A 26,974-nucleotide genomic window follows, 5' to 3' on the forward strand; every position below is an offset into this window, starting at 1 on the left:
ACGGAGCATGGATTTGGAATATGCTCCCAGGGATGAGACAATCCAAAAGCACTATGTAGGGATATGTGTGAATGTGTGTTTCAATGTCTGAAGTATAGCCAAAACATTAATACAAAACTACATACTACATAAATTCAGGCTATTCATGTATATTTTCCTCTAATATCAGGTCATGAATCAGATGCACCTATTGTTGCAGAATAAAAGAACCTGGGACCAGTCTGATGCATGTCTTCTCTTCTATCACTGGTCAGAATTGATATGATGCCCTGTGGACTGTAAGAACACTGATTAAAACCCTCAGGATAATATTCTCTTCTCACTGTAGAGGAATAATTATCCCTCAAATTCAAGATACAGGAGGTGCTTCCTTTGGATTTCTTCATCTCTGTTGTCCTGGGTAATGTGTATAATGGTGTGCTTCCTACTCCAGTATGGTGGGATGCTAGTGGCTATCATGGGTGGCAATGTACAGGAGTTTGGACTGATTAATCTGTATGGATTTACAAAGACATTTTCCTCCCACCACTGAATTCATTCACAAAAGTCTAGATTTAGTGACATCACAAAAGATGACATGAGCTTTTTCTCCTAAGTTTAACTAATGTGAGGATCACAATATGGCCTGAGCTGGTGCAATGTGTGTGAAACTGGGCAAGAGTATCCTTAAAATACATGCACACACTGATTCCTAGCATTCTCATTCACTCTTTACTCTGTGGATTATTTCATCCTTCTCCACTGACTTGGGCCTGTTTTTATTGATCATAAACACCCAACAATTCTTTCTGTCACTGTGTTGATAATTCTGAACACAACTGAAGGGCCTGAACACCATTTGCACTATTCCTGAGTCCCTTTGCAAAGAGGATTAAATCTGGAACCTGGTTCTGATCTTCTCACTCTGATTCACTCGCAGATTAATATATCATTGTTTCCTCACTAATCAGATATCTCAGGTGCAGGAAAAAATAATTTGGATATGTCTCTGGAGATCTCTAGAATATCCTCTGGCAGAAGTTACAAACAACCTCTGCAGCTCATTCATCTTGAAAAATTTCATGAATCAGCATCTGTAATCTCTAAAGACATCTTAAGTAAAGCAGGGAGGATGACTGTGACACTACTGTGTCACAAAGAGTGAAGAAGATGCCCTTGTGTCACTGTGAGTCAATGTTCTGTGACAGGCTTGTAATTATAGGGCAGGGTATAAGGACTAGGGAGGACTATGAATGTGAAACCAAGGATAAATGCTTATCTTTGAACCTACCCCTCAAATATCATGAAGACAAATTGGGTTGTTGAGGGAATTTTGTTAGTAGTAATTCAGCAGCAAAGTTGATCATCTCCTAAGAATTAGACATTGATGTCATATATGATCAAACATTTCTACCCAGGAAACTGACCCAATTATGTTGGAAACCTGTGCTCACATTAACATCAGCATGGGAATATGTGGAACAAGTTCACTAATGTAGAACTTCTGCTCTCTGACTCTTGCATGCAAGGTGACTAGGAAAACTCCTTATGCAAAGAGAATTAATTCTTAGTCCTGGTGTTCCTTTCCTCAGTACTTAACCACAAATTTTGAGCAAGTCTTCGGGTTACTCTTCCCTGTCCTCTCAGTCCCAAGGCAGCTTCTTGCTCCTTCAGACACATTTGCTCCTTTCTGACACACTTCAGATGTGTGCATGACACTGTGCCTTGTACAGCAATAGAAGGCAGAGTCCTCAGATAACAGGTGCTGTGCTCCAAGGACTCTGTGTCAGAGATGGTGTCTGCATCCAGTCTTGCTTACTTTTTTTACCTATTTACAATGTAATTCCAAATCCTATTATATTATGTGTTTTTTAATCACAGATAGCCCTGTGCCTCATGTGCTCCACAGAAGCATTATAATACAATGTTGATAATTTTAGGAGGAGAAAAAACTTTATAAATGTTGAATGCAGATATTAAATTGAAGAAATTGGTCTCAGGGATGAAGCTTTGTGTAGATTCATGGGAAACAACTGATGTATGATACCCAGTATTTGGAAACAAAGTTACACACCTTCTATAGAGTATTATTTTTCTGTAAATAACTTGTTACATATTTGAACTTTGTATTTATATCTATTATTCACCAGTGTGGGCTCTGTTTCATGTAGCATTCTTCTACATCAGGTCACTATTTTCAAATATGCTCATAGTAATAAAGTAAGATGTCTGTGAGTACACAGAGAAATCTAGAGCCTCCACTCTAGCTTCCTGCTCTGATGTCCTTCCAGCTCTCCAGTGGGACCCCTCATCAGGACATGACACTCTGTACTGATTGATTGGTAGTGAAACTCAGCACAAAGAGCCTTAAAATTGCCTCTGTGTGAGACAAGATTCTCATGTCTGAGTTTTCCCTTTGAGAAGTTCATTCTATTATGAGATAAACTGTCTTCATGGTGACTTAAGACAACTTTCAAATTGTATCATTTCTGTTTCTGTAACATTTAAAGGAGAGTGGCATAGATTTAAGAAGTTCCTGCAGTGATCTCTGTGAGATTCTTCAAGACAAGTGTTCTAACTGACACAGGATATGGTTTGCTGGGCTTGTATGTGGTTAACTGAGAGGAATAAACTCTGGGTAGAATCAGGAAACACATTTGCTGGCCCCTCCCTGCACCTGCTTCTCAGGGTCTGCTCAACTGATTTATTTTGTTTTCTTCTTTTTTACTGTCTCAGAGCAACAAGTATTTAGCAATGTTATTGATTATATGAACTTGGTGTCATTTGTAAGTCATAATATAGAGTAGCTGATTGTGAACCTCTGTGTTTACCATGCTGGAACATGGTCTCCATTTAATTAATGTCACTCCCATGTAGAAGTTAATCTAAAGTGTTTTGTAGATAGTATTAGAGTGTCTCAATAATACCTTGTAAATAAGAAAAGCCATCCTATTAGTTCTGTGTTATTGTGATACATTAGGGCAGCCATCAGATAGAGTTCTGTGGAAGATAGAAGCTTTGTCTTTCTTGGAGAAATCCAGCCTGTCCTTCTCCCTGCATTGGTTCAGACAGTTCAAATCTAACAACCCAGCATTCATACCACTCTTTATCTTTCTGTGGATAGTTCTTCAAATTCACAGAGAGGGGAATCCCTTTCTTTCTATCCTGACTGTGTGGTTTATATTTGAAGTCCATGATGCTGTTGACATCTTGTACATTGCCCAGACGACTTCCAGAGGACACTGGACATTAGAGGATAAGAAGAACTGTCCACCTTTACCTGGTGAGGAGACCCTTCATGAGTTTCATGTGATCTACTGGAAAAGGCCCAGAGTTAGATAAGGAAGGATAACGATGAACTTTGAGAATAAAGTCCAGAAGGAAAATAAATGTGCCAGCATGAAAATAAACACCCCAATCAGCTCTCAGCCTGAGGTCACTCACATGTGTGAAAAGAGCCAGAACAAATTGGAAACAAATTGGGTTTTCTCATCACTGGGTCTTGTTTATACAACTCTTTGACTTTAATCTGAATGAAAAGTGTGTTTAAACGACAGAATCTCATTGTGTGATGAAATTTTTCAAAATATAACCATTCTATCAATGGCAGAATCATTTCTGCTCCTGAAAGTGACGTTTTTCTTTTGTAGAGACTGAATATGTGTTTTACTTATTAAAAACAAAACAAAACAAAAACAAAAACACATAGCGATATACACAGATAGAAAAGACTGGATTCAGGTATGGCAAAGGTATAACAAAGCCAGAAATCAAGAAAAGCTTTAAGTGAGCTTGCTGGATCTAAGAACAGAGAAAGTGTGTGTGTGTGTGTGTGTGTGTGTGTGTGTGTGTGTGTGTGTGTGTGTGTGTGTTGGGGGGTGTTCTGCGCTATACAACTCATGTCCTCACATTGCGTCTTACTGTAATACAAAGCTGTCTCCTGTGCAGTCAAAGACATAAACCTCAGGGATAACTGGTGCCTAGCTGTGTCTCTGGAAGTGGAGATGAGGATGAACAAGGATGGCTTTTGTTTTCTGACTCCACAATAATTTCATTGCCCAGCAGCATGTCCCCTTTTCTAAAGCTTGGAAAACCCAGTGCCAGTGGGTATCAGCTTGTCATAGAATAATCAGAGAGAACTCAGGAGACGACAGACCCTGTGATGAATTTCCAAGGCCAGGCCCAGATACCTGTAGTCCTTGACAGTCACCACATTGGAAACTTATCAAGAACCAATGGGCAACAGTCAGGAACCCTGACCTTGGGAAGCTGAAACAAAGAAAAGCAGACCTAGTAGTTTTATATTGTCTTAGCTAGGGTTTCTGTTGTTGTGAAGAAACAAGATGATCACAGAAACTCTAATAAACAAAAAGGTTAAATTGGGGCTAGTTTATAGTTTCAGAGGGTTAGTCTATTATCATAATGTAGAAATTGTGCTAGAGAAGGAGCTGAGAGTTCTATATCTTAATCCTCAGGCAAGGAAGTGAACTGTGGCACTGGACATATCTTGAACAAAAGAGACCCCCAAAGCCCATGCCCACAGTGACACACTTCATCCCAGAGAGCAACACAAACTAAAAAAAGGCAATAGCCATTAATAAAATCACTTACTTTGGGGGCAATTTTCTTTCAAACCACCACAATTATCTTCTTCTAGCCCAAACCTTCCCTTCTTCAGGTGCCTCAGTCCTGTGTGAGCAGAGACTTGTGCACTCTCCTCCACTGAGGAAGCAATATTTCCCTGGAGATTAGAAGAATATTTGAGTTTTGAGACCTCTGTAATTACAAGTAGAAATGCTAGATCTCAGGTTCCACTGGGTCTTCCATGAGGTCTGCTATAAATTTCTTCTTAATCTCACATAGAGTGTAAGTCTGCGATGGGATATCATTTGCCCTACAATACATAAAATATCTTGTTTAGTAAGAGATAATGCTATTGATAACCAGATAACCAAATGGAAGATTGAAAGGAAATAATTTTTATAGCACACAATAAGTTTATGTTATTGCTTAAAAGCAAACAAGAAAATGAAATTTATGTTTCTTCCTTGAATTTCCAATACAAAGTATTTTCATATTTTTTAGGGAATACTGTGATTTACATGGCACCTCTGGGTGGTAACTATGCAAAATTAGCTCTCATAGGCTTGGAATCAAATTGAAATAGATCATTTGCTTCTTCTTGGCAGAAAGCAAAGTATAATAAATTTTCCACAGCATATCTGAGTCTCAAGGATTCACTTTTCGATCTTTTAGACATTCAGGACCCTCTTCAGAGAACTCTTCCACATGTGGTATGAGGTTCTTGTGTATTTAAAATGACTTGTCTAGCAGGAGTTAGATAACTTCTTGAATCAAGTTCTTATAGTCACTTGACAGATGTCTTCCCAGTTCATTGGAGAGTCCCATTCAATACAGAGGCCTGACGTGGAAGATTCCCCTGATCAATCCCTACTTTCCAGTTGGAGGAAGACAGGAGGATATATTATAAAACCACTGGTATTTCAAACAGTATTTTGCATAATACAATATAGGTTTGCATAATCTTTAACATAGAATTGGCCTATGGAATTCTTGCCTACCACAATGCATTCCCCACATGGTTGCATACATATTAAACACATGACATTGATATTTGTCATGGGGGGAATGTCTGCTAAAGGAGCATGAAATGTTATTGATCTGAGATAAAGAGTCTTCTTATTGAATCAAACTCTTGAGATTACCAAGTACCACAGGTCTCCATGCTGGTTGTTATTCACACTTTATCCAAACCCCATGCTCTATAGACGTGTGACCTCCAGCTACCCAATGTACTGTGAGAGAAAATGCTCTATCAGTATAGGTCCACATTCTATAAAGACTTTAGAGTGTAGGTCAGAGTACTGAGACTGAAAAGGCAGTAAATATGAGACTAGAGAATACTTCATAATGCATAATTTCAGAACTATTGATAATTAACATGTACATACATTGTGTCAATCAGAGTTCTGTGAAAAATGTTTTAATACTATTTTTAACCAGCTTATAGGAGTTCTACTTTTGTGGTAATATGTTATAATAAAAATATCTATTACACTCTCAGAGACTGAAAATTTTGCTGGACCACACAGCCAGAGTGAACAATACACTTTGAAATTCTTCAGATTGTGATCATACTGTGTACTCAGCCTGTAACCTGCCTTTACTTGCCTAGAATTTCCCATGTAATCAGATTTTACACAATGAGATAATGCACAGCTATAACTTTATTTTGTGTGCTCTTCCACACTCCTGAATGAACACTAATGCATGTGTTTATATGTATATTATGATATCTTTTTGCTGAAAACACATAATATAGGTTTCAATCAGTTTTATAAGGTGAGTGTCCAGAATTGCTGAAAACAATGTACAGATATTGTTTCATTTTAAAAAAGATCATCATAGTACTGTTTATTGTTTGAGTCAGCTGGAAAACCTTACTAATCCCTGGTAAAACTCTGTTAAAGATTTCTGTCAAATATCCCTTATTCTCTTCCCATGTGATGCTTTTTGTGCTATTCAATAAATACACAGCAAAAATCTTTAATAAGGACAGAGCGGGCAAGGGAAAGAGCCAGACAGAGACAGACACACACAGAGAGAGAAAAAGAGACACAGAGAGAGACAGAGTCATAGGAAAACACAGACAGGGAGAGATGAAGAACAAGAGATAGACACAGAGATTCAGACTCCTCCTACAACAGGGACATCAGAAGGCAACACAGGCAATATTGAGTAGGGAATCAAATCTGGGCTTGCTCTTGGTTAAATGACTTCAAGGGAACTGCTTTGATTTCTTTCCCTAACGTAATGTAGAAACGTAATTCATGAATCTGAGTTTATTATCAATGTGTCCAAACCAACTACAAAACTTACGTAAATGAATTGGAGCCAAAGCATAATTAAGATAAACTTATCAACTATTGACTCTTACTAAGAAACGTCCATGGGGTCGCAACTGTGAGACCCCTTCTTCAGAATCTTGAGAAAAAAATCATGACAAGTTGTGCTGCTCTGTGAGACCAGTTACATTAAAACAATTAATCTTGTGGAACCAGCTTATGCTAGTTGGTTAGTCTCACCAAATGAAAAGGAAGTCTCAGAAAACAATGTCTTCCTACTAACCTCTAGCATCTTTTCTTTATATATCCCTTCAAGATGTCAATATATTAATTGATCCTTACCCACAAAAGGCCTCAAAGTGTTTCCAGGCAGGACAATTACTGACTGTGTTTTCAGTCATTAGAGAAGTATGAAGAATCCTGCCCATGAACCAATCCTTCATTCTCCATATAGGAAGATTTCAAAAATAATGTTACAGAAAATGGGGTTGAGAGTCATTTCCCTACAGGAATAGTATATGTTTTCACAAATATGTATGAAATAATGCCTTTAGCCTGACAGGTCCATACGAAAACAATTCTCACCAGCCCTCAGTTGATTCTGTGTCTTCAGTAATGGATGGACAAATGCCTGTCCACTGCTGCTCATAACCAAAGGCAGGGACCATTATAAACATGACTTATCCTCAAATTATCAGAAAAGGAAACTTCCAAACAGTGGCCCAGCTGCTTGCCAGCCCTCAGGCTGCTAACAGCCAAAGCAGCCACACTGCTATAATGGCTTGGAATAAAGCTCATGGTGTTAATACTCCCACAGGCATATTTCCCACGATACAGAAATCTACAGAGCCCTTTATGACTTTGTCCATCATCATCAACAAGCTACAGATCATCAGGCAGATAGTAAAAAAGCTGCTTCTACCTTGCTTCTTTTTTTTTTTTTTTTTTTTTTTTTTTGGTTTTTCGAGACAGGGTTTCTCTGTGTAGCTTTGCGCCTTTCCTGGAACTCGTTTTGTAGACCAGGCTGGCCTTGAACTCACAGAGATCCACCTGCCTCTACCTCCCGAGTGCTGGGATTAAGGGCGTGTGCCACCACTGCCCAGCTTACCTTGCTTCTTTTGTCTTCTTATTAAAATTTTTTAAACCTTTACTATTGACAAAATGTTATTTTATGAAATTCTGAGGCCTCCATCACATTTCCTATCAATAGTTTATTGATCTCATCATTACCTTGTGCTAGAGGGCCTGACAGACTCATATGGGATCAGATATGAGTTATATATAAAGGATGCTTCCTATTCCTGAATATGTCTTGTAACTGAACAAATAACAAATTTAATTGATGCATCAAAGATAAAATCTGCAGTCTCAATATGCAAGACTACTTTTTCATCATACTGAGAGTCAGTAACCCTGTTGAGAGGTTCAGAAAAATCCATTAATATCAACAGAATAGTATACAATTCCAATTTTTGAACCAAATTATAAGGACTTCGAACCACTTTACTTTTCTGACTTATAACCTGCCTTTCCTTGTTTGTTTGCATCTGTATAAAATGTACGGGCTCCAGATATGGGTGTTTCCCAAACAATATGGGGCAGTATCCAGTCAGCTCTCTTTATAAGTTCAATTCTATCACTTTTGGTATATTTGCTGTTAATCGCTCCCAAAAAATTACTGCAAGCTCTTTGCCAAGGTTCACTTTCTGCCCATAATGTGTCAATTTCATCTGTAAAGGTACTACAGTTTCTGCTGGGTCTATTTTTGCTAATTGATGAAGTTTCAATTTTCCTTTTAAAATCATGTCAGAGATTTCTTCCACATAATTTTTTAACTTTTACTCTGTTTATTTGGTAGAAATATCCATTCCAATATAATATCTTCCTTCTGCATTAAAATTTCTGTAGGAGGCTGGGCGGTGTTGGTGCACGCCTTTAATCTCAGCACTCGGGAGGCAGAGGCAGGTGAATCTCTGTGAGTTCGAGGCCAGCCTGGTCTACAAAGTGAGTTCCAGGAAAGTCGCAAAACTACACAGAGAAACTCTGTCTCGAAAAATACCAAAAAAAAAAAAAATTTCTGTAGGAGAACACTCAGAGGGTAAAATAAACAAAATGCAATCAAGCTTTGTATCCACATGATCCACACATCCTTCCTATACTTTCTTTTCCACCAAAGCCAATTCCTTCTCAGCTTCAGGTGACAATTCTCTTGGACTCTGCAAGTCCTTGTAACCTTCTAAGGTTTTGAACAAATTATGCAGTTCATCATTTTTTACTAAAACAACAAATTTGCAGAACATTCCCTTAATCCCTTAGAAGGTAGGATTTCTGTGTGTTCAAGGTGACACTAGGGAACAGAGCCATGCGTGTTGGCACATGCCTTTAATCCCAGTACCAACCATAGAGACCTAGATATTTATATTGACAGACAGACACTGACAGAGACTTGCAGGAAGAGCAAGTGAGGTAACTGGTCTAAGAGCCAATGAGAGGGCAGAAAAGCAAGGCAAATAAGCCTAGGTAGATAGGAAGTCTCTCTCCTTGAAAGCTGCAGAGTTGGTGAGGTGAGGTTTGTAGCAGGAATCTTAAAGAACCTTATTAATAAAATCAAACCTGAGGCCAGTTATTGGGGTGAACACTGGAAGATGAGAGAGACAGAACAAGCCACAGCTAACCTCACCTGGCCAACTTCTCAGCTGGTATTGTTTCCTCAGACTGGAAGCTTCTGTGTCCTCATCCCAATGGCTTTCAGCTGAACTGCTGCTAGAAGCCTGAAAGCTTAACCAGTCAAATGCCTGCAGTTTCTGGTCCTCACGCCTTATATACCTTTTTGCTTTCTACCATCACTCCTTGGGATTAAAGGCTCGATTTCTGGGATTAAAGGCATGAGTCACCATGCTTGGCTGTATCCTTGAACACATGGATTTCTGCCTCTAGAATGCTAGGATTAAAGGCATGTGCTGCCACTGCCTATCCTCTATGTTTAATATTATGGCTGTTCTGTCTCTGACCCCAGTTAAGTTTATTAGGGTGCACAATATTTCAGGGAACACAATACCACCACATTTCCCCTTTTTGTCTAAAATTAAAAAAGCTTATAACTAATACAAGAAAAATTATATCCATTAAGTATATACAATATACACAGTCAAGATTACATTAATGATGTCTAGTGCATTAACATTTGACAGGTTCAGACAATAAACTCCATTATATATATTAACAATGTCCAGTCCAGTAACATTTTATAAACTCAGACAAAAAATTTTCATTACTTATCCTATGTAAGACAAGTAGTTCCTTTTTAAAATTATTTTTCTTTTCATAGTAGATTCAGTAGTCTACCTTGTCATTTGTATATCTTCCCCTATTTCTTTTTAGAGTTGATTCATGATCTACCTATTTATCCTATTATTTCTTCATCTTTTTTTCTCAGAGTAGATTCGATGATCTATCTCATATCTATATTCTCTTTTTCTTTTTGCTTTCTAGGGGTGAAGATATCTTTAGGGAATCTTGGAAAGAAAATTTTTGGGTTAATTGTCAAGTCCTGTATCATTTGTTCAGTCTCTGTGTATTGCGAAAGTGCAGGTCTTGTTTCAAATTCTAGTTCAAGTAGTCTGTCAGGCTGGATCATCTCAGCTAGCCATCTCAAAATTGTCCTGAGTAGTTTGTAGTCCAAAGTCGATCTTTTGTGGTGTTAATCAGATTAATGTCTTTACTATAGTCCATGTGGAATCATCGTTGTGGGGTCCCATTATCCTTTTGAAGATTTCAAAGTCACTGTTAGGCGTGGTCATGGTTCCCTGCAGACTTTTTTTTTTGCCACCTCTGTGGTTTGGAGTAATCACAGTCTGATAAATATCTGTCTCTTGGAACCACGAATGTTCTTCCCTAGAATAGAAAATCTTCACAGCAATTTCTCCCCACCATTTGTCTGGCCAAACTTTTCCAAACTGACCTTTGCTGATGCTTTCTCGTAACACAATGGTCCTGGCAATTCTTCTCTGAACAAGCAGTAGTAAACCTTTCATCCCAGGTAGCAGCATCACCATAGTCACCAACATGATGAGAAGCAGCCAGCAACTCAGAACAGCAGCCGCTGCCTCCAAGGTCCCACTGCCACTGTTTGTGTCTCGGCCCTGGCAGAAGCTTCTCCTAGGTTGGCCTCAAACTCGGGATCCTCCTGCCCCTGCCTTCTTCAATAAATCCTACCGACGGGCACCACCACAACCGGTCGAGTGTAGCTCGGGTCTGAGCTGGGGCCCACAACGCCACAGGCAAGAGACTTTTTCGTGAATTTGTACCACAAACAATGGGTGCCAGATGTAATAGGAATCTTAAAGAGTCTTATTTATAAAATCAAACCTGAGGTCAGTTATCGGGGTGAACACTGGAAGATCAGAGAGACAGAACAAGCCACAGCTAACCTCACCTGGCCAACTGAGGTTAGCTCGTGGCTTTTCATGTTTCCCTGATATCTCTAAGAATTTATTTATTAATACACAAATAAAATATCACCACAGTGTTCTTATGGCCTCATATGTGCTTCACATATGGAGAGAACAGGCCATTTACAGAAATAATATAGACAAAAACTTGCTAATCATCCTCAGAATAGTAAACCTCCATCTAAAACACCTGAACAATGTAAAATGCATTTCCACTGGTCCAGTCTATGTCAATCTAGAAGTGGTGACAAAGAGAATCCAATTTCAGGAAACAGGGGAATGAGCACCCAGGGTTGCTAATGATAGGATCAGGTCTCTACATTCCCAGCTTGGAATCCACTGCTCTTTCCCCAGTGCTATCTGAGCAGGAGCCCCGCTTGTTGCCAAAGTAGCAGACTCCACACCCTGGGGACCACACAACATGACAGTCAGCTCCATCCCTAATCCTAAAACAATAAGAGATTTGATTACGACTGTCAAATGTAATTCATGATCAGATGTGTCAATAACTAAAGACATTAAATTACATTTCATAAGAGAGGTTAAATCACCTACTGCAAAATCTATAGGGACCCTTCCAACAAGCTGCCTGTGCTTGTTTTAGTGAAACAAAATTGGACTGTTAAGGGGGCTTTGTTTGTGCACATGCTGTTGATTTGTCTTTTACAGGCCTTATTCATATTATAGCTAATTCCTAGCTACTCCTACAACAGTCCCAGTTCCTTAGACTTAAGAGATATTTATATCATAATGAATTGCTACAGTTTGTTCTATTTTAGTTTCTTAAAAAAGAATCATGTCAATGGAGGTGGTCACTGGTAAACAACTGGTCAAGGTCTAAAGAACTATAAGGGCATCTTGAATCAACATAACTTTATTCCCATCAGTCCTTGTCAAAAGATGACAAGGACCCTATAAGACTGTGAAATGACAGACAAAGGGACACTTAGAATGATTATTTCTGAGCAAGTCTCCAGGCTAATCTTCTCTGTCATCTCAGTCCCAGGGCAGCTTCCTGCTCCCCCAGGGTTTCTGACACACTCAGGATGTGGGTTGCAACACTGTGTTTCTTGCACAGTAATAGACCGCAGAGTCCTCAGAGGTCAGGCTGCTGAGATCCATGTAGGATGTGCTGGAGGATTTGTCTGCAGTCAGTTTGGCCTTGCCTTGGAACTTCTGATTGTACTTAGTATCACCATCTCCAGGATAAATCCATCCAATCCACTCCAGACTCTGTCCAGGCCCCTGCTTCACCCAGTGCATAGTATAGCTAGTGAAAGTGTAGCCAGAAGCCTTGCAGGACAACGTCACTGAGGACCCAGGTTTCACCAGCTCAGGACCAGACTGTTGCAGCTGAACCTGGGAGTGGACACCTGTGGAGAGAAAGGCAGAGTGGATGTCAGTGTCACCTCAGTCCCTGTTCCTTCTTCAGGTTTGGAACTGGAAGCCCCTTACCTATAGTTATTGACATGAAGAAGAGAATAATCCAGCTCCATCCCATGGTGAGGACCTTTGTCTTCTGTAACTATGGAGAGGACACTAATCATATGTTGTTCTGTGGTGTGGACTTCCTTGTATTTACTATCACAGACTCAAGTAATTTGCATATTCATGACCAGGGTACTTCTTAGATCAGGACCTAGTCCTGCTGGAGAAGAAAGAGGTAGAGAACAGCTGGGTCAGGGAGCAGGATGCTGAGGGCCTAGTCATAATCCTCTCTGAGGAAATGTGCAGCATCCTCCTTCTGTGATCCCTGTGCAGATGCTGAGGATGTAACATCAGGACAAAAGTTCTCAACAGATTTCAGACCTGAGAAAGTTGCTTCACTGTCTGAACAGGCTTTCAGGTTAGTGATTGTGATGATGACGATGATGATAGTGATGGGAAATTTAAAACCTGTGAAGTTATGAGAATTTACAGCCTCCTTTCAGAGATATATGTAATTAATATTTGCCATTCCAACAGATTATATACCAAAAACCTCATCCAAATGTCCAAAAGTAAACATATTTCACAAATATTTGCACAACAATTAATATAGCAGCAACATCACAATAACTAAATTATGGAAATAAACTATGTGTCTGTCAACAGAGGATTTCATCAAGAAGACATGTTTATGTAAACAACACAACCAAAGTCTTCCATCTGCAAGGAATATGGAAACTACATCAGTTATAGAAAAAGGGATGCAGCTAGAGATAAATGTATTCATTAAGAGCATCTCAGGAACACAGTCATTAAATGAGACTCTCATTAGTAGTTCTTAGATATTTCATAGTTACATACCACTAGGAATACAAATACATGATGAATTATAAGTGAAATTGTCTAGTAGAATAAAGGTAAAGTAGGAGGGGAAAGAAAATGAAGGGGAGATATTATGGGGAAATATATGCAGTATATAAAATACATGTGTATGAAAATTCTATACATATGTAAAATTGTTATTTTTATATTTAATAATTTGTATTCTTTGAAATTTTAACCCATGTATAAAATATATTATAATTATATCTACACCCACTATGGTCCACATGTTACTCTTGGGACCATAGATCTCTCTCCCAACTTCCTGACCTCTTTTGTTTCATTAACTCATAACACAGTGAGTCCAATAAGTGCTATCTATATACACATAGATATTTTCCTTATCCATCATAAATGTCAATAGATCCTCACCTTGGTGTGGGTCCTAGGAGTTTCTCTCCATCCATGTTATAGTTTTAAAAATTGTTATACTATCTTTAGTGGTGAGAACAGGGCAGGAAAGGACATAGGAAAGATCTGGGAGTCCCCACAACACCAGCCTCATCTCTACTGGGGATTCTTGGCTCCACTGTGCCACCTGTTGGTCATAAGCTTGCTGTAGGTTGGTTTATCATGGCTTACACTGAAGTTGCAGTATCTTTTTAAATTATTTTTTAAATTCCTTTTACGAAGCAAGAAGAGATCTCCCCTCATTGTATCCCTTTTAGGGTCCTACTTGTTTCCGAGCTTCTTTGGAGCTGTGGGTTGTAGTATGATTATCCTGAGAAAGAAATCAGAGACACATCACCCTTTACAAATAGCCACAAATAATATAAATAATATAAATATTATAAATAATATAAAATACTTCGGGGTAACTCTAACAAGTGAAAGACTTGCATGATAAGAAATTTAAGTCCTTGAAGAAAGAAATTGAAGAAGATATCAGATAATGGAAAGATCTCCCATGATCATGGATAGGTAGAACCAACATAATAAAAATGGCAATCTTACCAAAAGCAATCTACAGATTCAATGCAATCCCCATCAAAATCCAAGCACAATTCTTCACAAACCTCAAAAGAACAATACTCAACTTCACATGGAAAAACAGAAAACTTAGGATTTCTAAAACAATCTTGTATAATAAAAGAACGTCTGAAGGCATCACCATCCCTGACTTCAAGCTCTACTATAGAGCTATAGTAATAAAAAACAGCTTGGTATTGGCATAAAAACCATCATGTGGACTAAAGGAATCAAATTGAAGATCCTAACAATAATCCACACACCTGGAAACACCTGATATTTTACAAAGAAGCCACTACTGTACAATGGAAAAAAGAAAGCATCTTCAACAAATGGTGCTGGCATAACTGAATGTCAGCACATAGAAGATTGCAAATAGATCCATATCTATCACTACGTGCAAAACTCAAATCCTAGTGGATCAAAGACCTCAACATAAATCCTGCTACACTGAACCTGATAGAAGAGAAAGTAGGAAGTAGCCTAGAAAGCATTGGCACAGGAAACCACTTCCTAAATATAACATGAGTAGCAAAGACACTGAGAGCAACAATTAATAAATGAGACCTCCTGAAAATGAGAAGCTTCTATAAGGCAAAGGCCACATTAAATAAGACAAAATGAAAGCCTACAGAATGGGAAAAGATCTTCACTAACCCCACATCTGACAGAGGGCTCATCTCCAAAATATATAAAGAACTCAAGAAAATAGAAAGCAAAATACCAAACAATCCAATTAAAAAAATGGGTTATGTATCTAAATAGAGAATTCTCAACAGAAGAATCTCAAATGGCCAAAAGACATTTAAGGAATTTTTCAACATCCTTATTCATCAGGGAAATGCAAACTAAAACGACTCTGAGATTCCACCTTACACCTGTCAGAATGGCTAAGATCAAAAACACTGATGATAACTTACGTTGGAGAGGATGTGGAGCAAGTGGAACACTCCTCCATTGTTGGGGGGAGTGTAAACTTGTATAGCACTGTCTTTCTTGAGCAGTAACACATCCCCACAGCTTCAGTGTTCAAAAAGCTTAGCTTCAGAGAGAAATGGTTGCTGTCAATCTGGAGATGCTGACTGGATATATCAGAGATTTATTTTAAGATATTTCCATACTATCATCAATGCCCCTCTCAATACCAGTCTCCTCCCTGGTGACAGTTGGATCCAACTCTAGCAGTTCCCACTTGTAGTAAGGCCACAACAGTAAAGAACAACAGGAGACTACATTCTTCAGACTATACCTGGAACAGAGCACCTGATGTCAGAGAACCACAATGAGTCATAAACTCAGATGCAGCCCTCAGTGTATCCATGTATGAATTCTTGAGACATGCAAATAAAGGGGTCAACAGAAAGGGGATAACCCACTGTGGTACTCACAGAAAAGTTAACAATTATAACATGAGAAAATATACTCACATTAAGAAGGAAGTAGAAATGAAGCAAATATATGCTGTGAATCAATCTGTTTCCCACACTGCATTTCATGCATTTAAAGGAATGAGGGTAGAGAGGAGATCTCCTTGACAAGAATCCTCTTGGGTGGAGGCTATGTATACTTACAAGATTTTATCTCTCCATGTATATCTTTCCAAGTCCACAGTCCTCTTATTTTTGGACAGGGCATGTGTTAGTTAAGCTATTCAGAAGCTGAACACTTTCATGGATTTGAAATATGCTCTCAGGAATGGGGGAATCCAATATCACTATGCAGGGTTACATGTACATATGTGTTTAAATGTCTGAACTATAGCTACAATATTTACACAAAAAATGCACACTACATAAATTCATGCTATTCATGTATATTTTGCTTTAATTTTAGCTCATGGGTCAGATGCACCTAATGTTGAAGCATAAAAAAGAATCTAGGACCAGTCTTTTGCATATCTCCTCTTCTAGCACTGGTTAGAATTAATATATCTTGGGGACTGTCAGTCCTCAGGGTAACATCCTCTTCTCATGAAAGAAGAATACTTATCCCTACAATTAAGGTATTGGATGTTTTTTTCTTGGAGTTTTAGAATCTCTGTTGGGCTAAGTAATGTCTATAAAGCTACATTTAACTTTAGTACATAAAATGTTGATGGCTATTATTGGTTACAATGGACAGGAATGCATGCCTACTAAATAGTATGGACACTTTCTCCTCCTACAATGTAATCCATTCACAAAATTCTGGGCCCTGTGATAATATAAATAGATACTATTGGCTTATTCTCCTGAGGTAAAGTAATATTGGGATTATAGTATGTGCAGATCTGTTGCAACAAATGTGAAAGTGAGCAGTTCTCCTTAAATACATCACATATTGATTTCTAGCTTTTTATGATTCTCTCTTTACTCTGTGGACTGTTTACACTTCTCTGGCTGATCCCTGATTGCATTGATCATAAACCCTTAGACCTCCCTACTGTAACTGTGCTGTATTTTACTCTTCTAAACACCACTTAAGGACCTGAGCACCACTTGCACAATTCCTGAGGCCTTCCACAGGGAAGACTGTGTCTGAAAACAGGTTCTCATCTCTTCATTCTGATTGTCTCACAGGTTGATGCACAGTTTCCTCAGTGGCCAGATATCTAAGACACAGAAAGATTCAGTTTAGAAGATGTTTCTAGACATCTCTGGAATGTCCACTCTGTAACTTACCTCTGAAGGAAGTTACAGACAACCTCTGAAGCCCATTCCTCTGGGAAAATGTCATAAATCAGCAACACTAACTACTAAACAGCCTTCAGCAAGGCACTGAGGATGACTGTGAAACCCATGTATCCCAAAGACTGGAGGAGAATGTCTCATGTCACCATGTTCGCTGTTCTGTAACAGGCTGTGATTACAAGGCAGGGTATTGAGATTGGGGAAGACTATGAATGTGAATCAGTGATCACTGCTTAATCTCAGAGCCTATACCTAAAAGTTCATAAACATAAACTGGTGTGATGAATAAAACTTGTTAATAAATATTCAACATTAACATTGGTCATCTACGAATTAGACATTGATGTGAAATGTGAATAAACATTTCTGCTCCAAAGTATTGACTCAATTATGGTGGACACATGCTCACATTGATATCAACATGAGAATGAATGGATCAAGTTCACTAATATAAAACTCCTGTTCTCTGAATCTTGCATGCAGTGTGACTAGGAAATTCTTCATGTAATAGAACTAATCCTTAGTCTGTTGTTCCTTTCATCGGTACTTAACCACAAATTTGAGAAAGCCTTCAGGTTATTCTTCCCTGTCCTCTCAAACCCAAAGCAGCTTCCTGCTCCTTCAGGGATTCTGACACACCTCAGATGTGTGCTGTGACACTGATCTTTCCACAGTATTATATGTCAGAGTCCTCAGATGTCAGGCTGTTGAGCTCCATGTAGACTGTGTTAGATATTGTGTCTGCATCTAATGTGGCTCTGTCCCGAAACTTCTGTCTGTTGTTTGTTGGACTAATGCTTGGGAGTATCCATCCAATCTTTTCAAGCTCAGGTCTAGATTCTGCCTTTCCCAATTCATATAGGAAATGGGTAGCTATCTGAGTCAAAATCTTTGCAGGAAAAATTTACTGAATCTCCAGGACTTCTCAGTCCAACTACAGACTGCTGCAGCTGAACCTTGGAATGGACATCACATGTAGAAAGGATGTCATGATCACTTCAGTCTCTGGCTCCCCATCAGCCTTGCTCCCATTTATGCATTTACGTATAGCTGCTGCCAGCAGGTAGAGGATGATCTGACTTCAGTCTGCAGTGAGAACCTGTGTGCTCAAGGACTGTGGCCAAAGAGCACCAGTGTTTTACTGTTCCTTTTGTGAATATCCCTGTATTCACAGACAAACTCTAATGCATGTAACCATGAGGAATGGTATTTCTTAGAGCCAGACCTGCTCTTTTTTTGAGACACAACAAGTATAGTTTTTCTGTGTTAGCCAGGTGGATGGTGAAGTTCAAGTCTGGGAAAACACATTCACTGCTTCAGGCTGCTGTCCATTTCATACGAGTGATCAGCAGGAATATGCACACCTCTTACATCAGCTGGGCTCTCCTGGACAGACACTATTTCCTAAAATATTGCTCAGGGTTCTGATGCTCAGATATCCTTAAACTTTACTGATACGTCTTTCATGAACTACTATCCTATCCAGCAGCAGCAGAAATCCATTCTGCATTGGTGACCTCACTATGGGTTTTATTTAATAAATAACCTCTCCAGTGTTGTGGCCTGGAGATCTCACATGTCAACTAGACCATGGTCTCTAAATTTAATGATACTGGCAATGAAATCCACAGAGGCTGTTGAAATTTTCTCAGTGCACATCATTACCTGCTTCAGCTACCCTTTACTTCTTAGAGAATTGGTGAATCCACAGGGCCCCCTGCTGGTTATGGTTATTGGCTCACATAGGTTCTCACACACAGGCTGCTCACTGTGACCCTTGTATCTGTTCTTTGGAATGTGCCTGGTGGTATTGAGTAGATATTTCAAGGATGGATGATGAGCTGTGCCTCCAAGGTTGTCTCCAAGAACCACAGTCCTTTCTTGAGGTGCTCTTAGATCTTGCTTTAACAGTGACCACTGATGCTGAAGTGAGTTACCAGAGACAGCACAAGTGATGGACTGAATTTATAATTGCTCAACAATGCAATTCCCCCATTCCTGCAGCTTTATGTAGGACAGAAAATTCACTACACCAGCAAGAGGAACAAATGTTGTACTCCCAGTTCTGTTCCTACATACAGAAAATATTTTCACATTTGAGAAGCAGCCAGATTTTAGAAAAATTTAGACTGTGATTCAATCTGCTAATTCAACATTTGTATCAGGGATGGGTTGTAGATTTGTATAAAGACTTAAAAGGGATTGCTCATCCCTCCTTCATGGATCTTTCTGGGTGGAAAATGCAGTCTGTTCCCTCAGGTATCTCTCCCTTCTCATTGGATCTAGCTTCACCAAGCTAAATATCCTCTTATTCATGTAAGATCATGGCTAATGATGTTCAGAGACTTGGATGTATTTGCCATAAACTTAGTGAATGGCAGCTGTGAAACTGAATAACTGACTACCAGTTCCAAGGAGTTAATGAAGCCAAAAAAATATATATGACTCATGTGTGTCCCTGCACATGAATACATGTGATATGTAAGCACACATGTTAACCCCTAAAAATAAGCTGCATATCAGGGTGTGGATGCATTTGTTTGGATGTAAGCAATATGATAATGAATCTAGTGCATTTCACTCCCATACAAGTTTGTCCATGATTGAAAAGCTTAAATTGGTTTGTGGTATTAATTTTGCATTTCTTTATGTAAGTGATTTAACTACATTCTGTATTCAAGGCTTGCTACAAAGAGGGATGGTTGAAGGCAAGCTCACATGAATGATACATGTCGTACATTGTAGATGCTTTTGTTTCCATGATATTTCTTCCTGGCATTGCTGAAACAAGCTCCTGCTGTTGATTCTTCCTAAAGAAAGCTGAGCATTTACAATACAACCTCAGCCTATAGATTTTCCCCTTATTGAAGAATCGTGACAACCATGTGCTATGGGATGGTCCTTCTCTACACTGTGAATATGTGTTCCCACCATTGGTTAATAAAGAAGCAGTTTGGGCCTATGGTAAGACAGGAGACAGCCAGGCAGGAAATCCAAGGGAGATACAGGTGGAGGAAAGGTGGGGTTGAAGAAGATGCTGAGAGCTGCCCAGGAAAGCAAGATGTAGTACAACACAGGCAAAGCCATGAGACACGTGGTGATGCATTGACTTATAGAAATGCTTTCATTTAAAATGTACAAGCTAGCCAATAAGAAGCCTGAGCCATAGACCAAATAGTTTGTAATCAATATAAGCCTCTGTGTGTTCACTTGGGACTGAGTGGCTGCTGGACACAGGAAAACTTCCAACTACATATGATGCCCAGACTTTTGGCAAGAATTTCCATATACAACCTGAGAGGTTAATAAATCTTCAAAAATTTAGCTAAGAGCAGCTCTCTAGTTCTTGTCTCTCATGCAGGCCATGGTACAATGCTGTGGATATCGCTCTGTATAAATAAAATGCTGATTGGCCAGTAGCCAGGCAGGAAGTATAGGCAGGACAAGCAGAAAAGAGAATTCTGGGAATTTGAAGGCTGAGGCAGAAAGATGCTCTGATGAGAAGCAGATGTTAAGATACCAGTAAGCCATGAGCCATGTGGCAACTTATAGATTAATAGAAATGGGTTGATTTAAGATATAAGAACTAGATAGCAAGAAGCCTGCCATGGCCATACAGTTTTTAAGAAATATAAGTCTCTGTGTGTTTACTTGGTTGGGTCTGAGCGGCTGCGGGACTGGTGGGTGAGAAAGATTTGTCCTGACAGTGGGCCAGGCAGAACCAGAAAACTCTAGCTACAGTATAAAGATGATGAGATACAGAGATTCTATGGCATTTGAGCTTGAGCACAGCATGGCAAATTCCTGCCATGGTACACAGAGGTTTCTCCAAGCCATGCAGCATGCTGCCTGGCAGATTTAGATAAGGTTTCTGGCCTGCATGCTGCATGCTGTGGAGGCACAGACACACTGCTTCCCAGAGTTGGTGGTGAGCATAGCTCCCAGAGCTTGTGGTAAGTGTACTTCTGTGGTATTGAAAAATTGACTAGGACAGAGCCATCAACCAAAACCATGCCTTTGGTTCTAGCCACACAGCTTAGCAATTTAAAAACTCTTCTGGTTTGAAAAGGATTACAAATACACAATAGGACAGATTCAGATGGAAAAAAAAAATCTCCAAACAGTTTACAGTGTGTTTAAAATGTACATAGTCTTGGAAGAGAGAGGAAAAGGAGTATAGACAGTATATAAATAATAGTTTAAAAAAATAAAGTATTTAAAAAGACAGTAAAAGTAATATAAAAGAATTAAGCTACACAAAGATACACGGAAAGTCTGGATTATGTAAATTATTGTATTTTTTTGAATTGTTTTAATGTTAATGAGCTAACTCCAGAAGGACATTTGATTGTAAAGGATGCTAAGTTAAACCAACATATATATTTTAAAGGTATCTGGACTTCAAAATTTGGGTCTAAGGATATGTTCCTTTGGAAAAGAGGTTTTGCTTTTGTTTCCACAGAAGATGAGAAGCTGTGGATTTTTTCCAGGTTAATATGGTTCCACAAAAAAGACCTCCTGAGAGGTCTCCAAAGGAGCAATAGCCCAGATAATCCAAAATACAGAACAGCTTCAAGGCACCTGGCTGAGACGATGCAGTCTCACAGTCTACTACAGCCAAGACTTAATCATAATTCTAAATTTTGTCAGGGTCCCTTAAGATCACCAGCACCCACCAATCAGCAGGAAGTAGTCTACAAACTATGCCCAAATCCCCAAAATAATGTTTATAAATGTCTGCTTTTATTTATAGGGGGTTGATTATAATGGTTAATGGTCATAGTCAATTTCTTTCTAAAACAAGGGGGGATATGATACAGAAATGATAAAGAGGGGTAGTGTAGCTAGAGTTTTCCTGCTGGCCCACAGTCAGGACAAATCTCTGACACCTGCCAGTCCCACAGCCGCTCAGACCCAACCAAATAAACACAGAGACTTATATTGGTTACAAACTGTATGGCTGTGGCAGGCTTCTTGCTAACTGTTCTTACTGTTCTTACAGCTTAAATTAATCCATTTCCATTAATCTATACCTTGCCACGTGGCTTGTAGCTTACCGGTACTTTACATCTTCCTTGTCCTGATGGTGGCTGGCAGTGTCCCTCTCACTCAGCTTCCTGTTCTCTCAATTCTCCTCTCTGTTAGTCCCGCCTATACTTCCTGCCTGACCACTGACCAATCAGTGATTTATTCATTGACCAATCAGCAACACATTTGACATACAGATCATCCCACAGCACTTCCCCTTTTCTTTTCTTAAAAAGGAAGGTTTTAACCTTTACATCTCCAAAGTCAGCTTGGTATATTTGGGAATTTGGGCGTAGCTTCTCTTACTACTTCCTGCTGGAGGGGGGCGCTGTATCTTATGGGGACACAAAGAATATTTTAGGATTATGGAGTAGTCCGTGAAGCTGTATCGTCTGAGCCAGTTGCCTTGAAATGGTTCTGGATGTTGAATCATCTGGGCCATGGTGTCATTGGAGACCTTTCAGGTGGTCTTGTCTGGTCAAACCTGATGTATCTTAATCTGGAACAAATCCATAGCCTCTGGCTTTCTGTGGAAACAAAAGCAGAGCCTCCTTTCCAAAGAAACATATCTTTACATCCAAATTTTGAAGTCAAGGTACCTTTAAAATATACATTTTGGCATAACTCAACAGTTTTTGTAATCAAATGTTTTTCTTCAGTTACAAATATCAAAGAGAACATAATCCAGATTCTCTGTGTGGTAGCCATCTTTACGTGGCTTATTTTTTTTATATTAGCTTGAGCCTATTGCTTTAAACTGCAGCCTTCTAAGCTTGAAATGGCACTGGCGCTGCTGGCTCCGCCCACTTCAGCTTCCCAACATGGCGGTGGTACGTTTTCTGCCAGCTCTGGGAGCCATCAACTCTCAGAAATAGTGGGTCTATGCTTCTATCAAAGCAGCGTGTAGCCAAGAAACCTCTTTTTTTTTTTTTGTACTAGCAAAGGCTAAATCCACCACACAGCTTAATGTGCCACTTGGAGAGGCCTCATTCCCACCATACTGCAGGTCGAGCATGCACGCCAGGAACCCGCCATAGTAGCTCAAACACACAGGCTGCTGCTAGCTTGAAAGAGACAACTAGGAGCTGTTTTTAGCTCTGTTTTAGAATCTTTTTACTCAGGTTTTAGGTGGAAACTCTTGCCAACACGTTGGGTGCCATTTGTAGCTAGAGTTTTCCTGCCTGGCCCACAGTCAGGACAAATCTCTCTCACCTGCCAGTCTCACAGCCGCTCAGACCCAACCAAGTAAACACAGAGACATATATTGGTTACAAACTGTATGGCTGTGGCAGGCTTCTTGCTAACTGTTCTTACAGCTTAAATTAATCCATTTCCATTAATCTATACCTTGCCACATGGCTCGTGGCTTACTGGCATCTTCACATGCTGTTTGTCATCGTGGTGGCTGGCAGTGTCTCTCTGACTCAGCCTTCTGCTTCCCAGCTTTATTCCCCTCCTTGTCCCACCTATACTTCCTGCCTAGCCAATGGCCAATCAGTGTTTTATTTATTGAGCAATCAGAGCAACACATTTGCCATACAGAATATCCCACAGCACATGAGTGTAGTAGAATGTATCAGAAGTCATTTTACGGCTGCATTTCTTTAGTAGAACAGCAGTATTTGGTTTCACCCTAAGTCCCTTGAGTATCTAGTCCAGGTTCCTTGTCACTCAAGCAACATCAAATATGGGCTCCATCTCACATAGTGGGCTTTGAGTCAAGTCAGATATTGGTGGGTATTAATCCACAAGCCTGTAATCCCATTTTTACACAATGGGAATATGTTTCTTCTGCACTTTAGTTTTGTAGCCACCTCAAAATCATACAGGGCAGGGGGCCTCATGGCCTGGCTGCAATAGGAAAGGGTGAGCATTACCCATGAGGGGCCTGTGTTCAGCTAATTTCAGGAAAGGACACTTAGAATGTCAGATTCCAATGTTGTGAAGCCTGCCTTGTGTTTCTTAGGGATCCACAAAGATGGTGAAGCATCCCCTGGAGAGTGTCCTCATAGTTTCTGTAGTTGGATTCCAGATAGACTCTTTCAGCAGTCTCCTCTAAAGTGAGTTTGAGACAGTGATGAGCCTGCATTCTTAGCTTCATAGTGTGGTTGATTCTTCTTCTGGGTTACATAATGTTCAGGATTCTTAGTACTGGGCTTCAGCTGTGTCCTGTTCATTACTGAGGTCCCAACTGAATCCAGATGTGGATTGTCTATTACACTTGACCTCTATGTTATGAGACGATCATCCTGTGCTCATTTCCTGCTGGGATGACCATGGGATATCCCAAGTGATGATTCCTGTGTCATCTTTTGCTCACATGGAATTCTGTAAATAGAATCTTTCTGGGATAGTTTTAAATTCAATGAGAAACACAGAACTCTCAGAGAAACTGGATCCTGTCTATCCAGAATGCTTTCTGCTGCCTTGACACCCGGATGTACAGGAGTCAAATGCCACAATCAGTGCAGTAACACTTCCTTGTTCAGATGATCCACAGAGTGAGATCCTAACGACAGATTAGGGCACTAATGAGATTCATGAGACCACTCCTGTGCCAGCCTGGAATATACATTTCCAGAGAAATGTGATCTTTTCAGTAATGGTCATGCAACATGTGTCCATATTTATAAAATATGGAATTGTAACTTGATTTACATATTTAATGAATAATGTTGTTAAGCACAATTTTTATTCCCTTCCTTTGGTTCTTTCAAACATGTAATTAGTTCCTTTAGATTATAGTTGCCATAAGTTCTATAGAGTTCTAGACCTAGTACCTCACTTTATCTGTGTGGGTACCAACTGTCCATCTCTACCCTTATCTCCATCCACACATCTATATCCAACACAATGTGATTGCCACCTAATAAGAAGTGATGGAATAGGGCTTTTCTCCTCTTGTACATTAATATTGTCATACAGTTCCATGAATGGTGACACAAATGACCTCCATTATGTATATGATGGCTGTATATATGTGTCTACAAACCTCTATTATCTTTCAATATATTTACTTTTATTTCTATAAATTAATGTTTTAAACTTATTTTAACAGATACCCAGCAATTGTCCTTCATCATAGAAAGAGGAAAAGCCAGCCGGGCGGTGGTGGCGCACGCCTTTAATCCCAGCACTTGGGAGGCAGAGGCAGGTGGATCTTTGTGAGTTCGAGGCCAGCCTGGTCTACAGAGCGAGATCTAGGAAAGGCGCCAAGCTACACAGAGAAACTCTGTCTCGAAAAAAAAAAAACAAAGAGGAAAAGCCCACGAGGTTTCACCCATCTCAGAAAGACTATTGGCAAATTATGGCTGTTAGGAAATGTAATGCCATTTTCTTCAGTAGTATAACTACTGATAAGTTGCTAACACTCCCACCCACAGTCAGTCAAGAAGTTCTACTTAAATTCAATGGGTCACAAGTAAAAAGGAGACACAGAGCTAGGAGTTGGACATGTGGAGAAAAAGATGGTTTTTCACAAGAGAGGGACAAGAAGAGAAAGAAGAGTGGGATGGAAGGTGACTAAAATTAATTGCAGATATTTATAAAACTGTCAAATAAAAATTGAAAATTAAAAAAAAGAAATTTATTGCCAGAAAAAAGAAAAAAGTCCAGATCATCACTGAGTGATGCCTTTTTTTAACTTTTAGAGACATAATCTATTTCTACAGTGTATGGTTTCAAAGAAGATCCCCAGAAAAGCATCAGATAGAGAGGGTGCCCAGATAACACAGAAAAATAACAATTATGTCTGCTCCTGGGCTTTATGTGTGCTGAGCACCCCTGCTGGTCATGGGTACCTGGCGGGAAGGTTTTTGCCTGGCCTCATAGTGAAGACTCCTCACTGTGTTGTCTTGCACAGTAATAGGAGCCTGTGTCCTCAGTTTTAAGATTGTTCATTTCCAGGTAGACCATGCTTTGGGAATCATCTCTGGAGATGGTGAATCTGTCTTTCACCGAATCAGCATAATATGTTTCAGAATTATAACCTTTACTTCTTATACTGGCAACCCATTCAAGACCCTTCCCTGGAGCCTGGCGGATCCAGTGTATGGTAAAGTCACTGATGGTGAATCCAGAGACTGCACATGATAGTTTCAATGTTGCTTTAGGCTGCACCAATCCTCCTCCAGACTCAACCAGCTGCACCTTACAATGGACACCTGCAAACAGAAAGGATTCTGATGAAGAAACTGTCACACATGCCTACTGTCACTCCTACTCATGTCTTTTCATGCACCCAGTGCCGTTTTTATATCCATAAATTACCTTTTAAAAGAACAACCAAGAAAACCCAGTGCAGCCCCAAACCCATGTTGGTTGTTCTGTTTCCAGTGCTGATCACCAAATGAGAAGGCAGGGCTAGAGTCCTCTGCCTGAACTGCAGGGTCAGGGCAGGGTTGGTTTTCATGAGCAGAGGAAGGCTGTATTTGCATATATTCCTGCATATCTTATGGTCTGTTGTGTGAGCCTTTGGGGCAGCAATTAGTGGTGCAAATGTCAGAGAGAAAATGAAGTAACAACATGATCATAATTTCATTAAAATATTATTCATTATGTTTCTAATAAAACTTCAACCACCTTTATTTATTTTTGTGCATTTTTACATGCACCATTTACTACTTATCTTACCAGATATTATACAATAAATTCATAGAAGTTTATAAAGTAAAAATTACAATTTGATAATTTGAGGGGAACT

General features: G+C 39.5%; 2 gene segments (V, D, J or C); both read right to left on the reverse strand.

Annotated features, from left to right (window-relative positions):
- Window positions 1-12,337: 12,337 nt before the first annotated feature.
- On the reverse strand, window positions 12,338-12,812 carry LOC128110407 (Ig heavy chain V region VH558 A1/A4-like). The segment is given in 2 exon segments: window positions 12,338-12,669; window positions 12,752-12,812. Coding segments are annotated over 2 exon segments (378 nt in total).
- A 186-nt stretch (window positions 12,813-12,998) lies between these two features.
- On the reverse strand, window positions 12,999-26,587 carry LOC128110409 (immunoglobulin heavy variable 3-49-like). The segment is given in 3 exon segments: window positions 12,999-13,192; window positions 26,118-26,435; window positions 26,542-26,587. Coding segments are annotated over 3 exon segments (558 nt in total).
- Window positions 26,588-26,974: the final 387 nt, after the last annotated feature.

This window comes from Peromyscus californicus, unplaced genomic scaffold (assembly GCF_007827085.1).
Source record: "Peromyscus californicus insignis strain IS unplaced genomic scaffold, ASM782708v3 Scaffold_15__1_contigs__length_86483966, whole genome shotgun sequence".
In the NCBI taxonomy this organism is placed as follows: domain Eukaryota; kingdom Metazoa; phylum Chordata; class Mammalia; order Rodentia; family Cricetidae; genus Peromyscus; species Peromyscus californicus.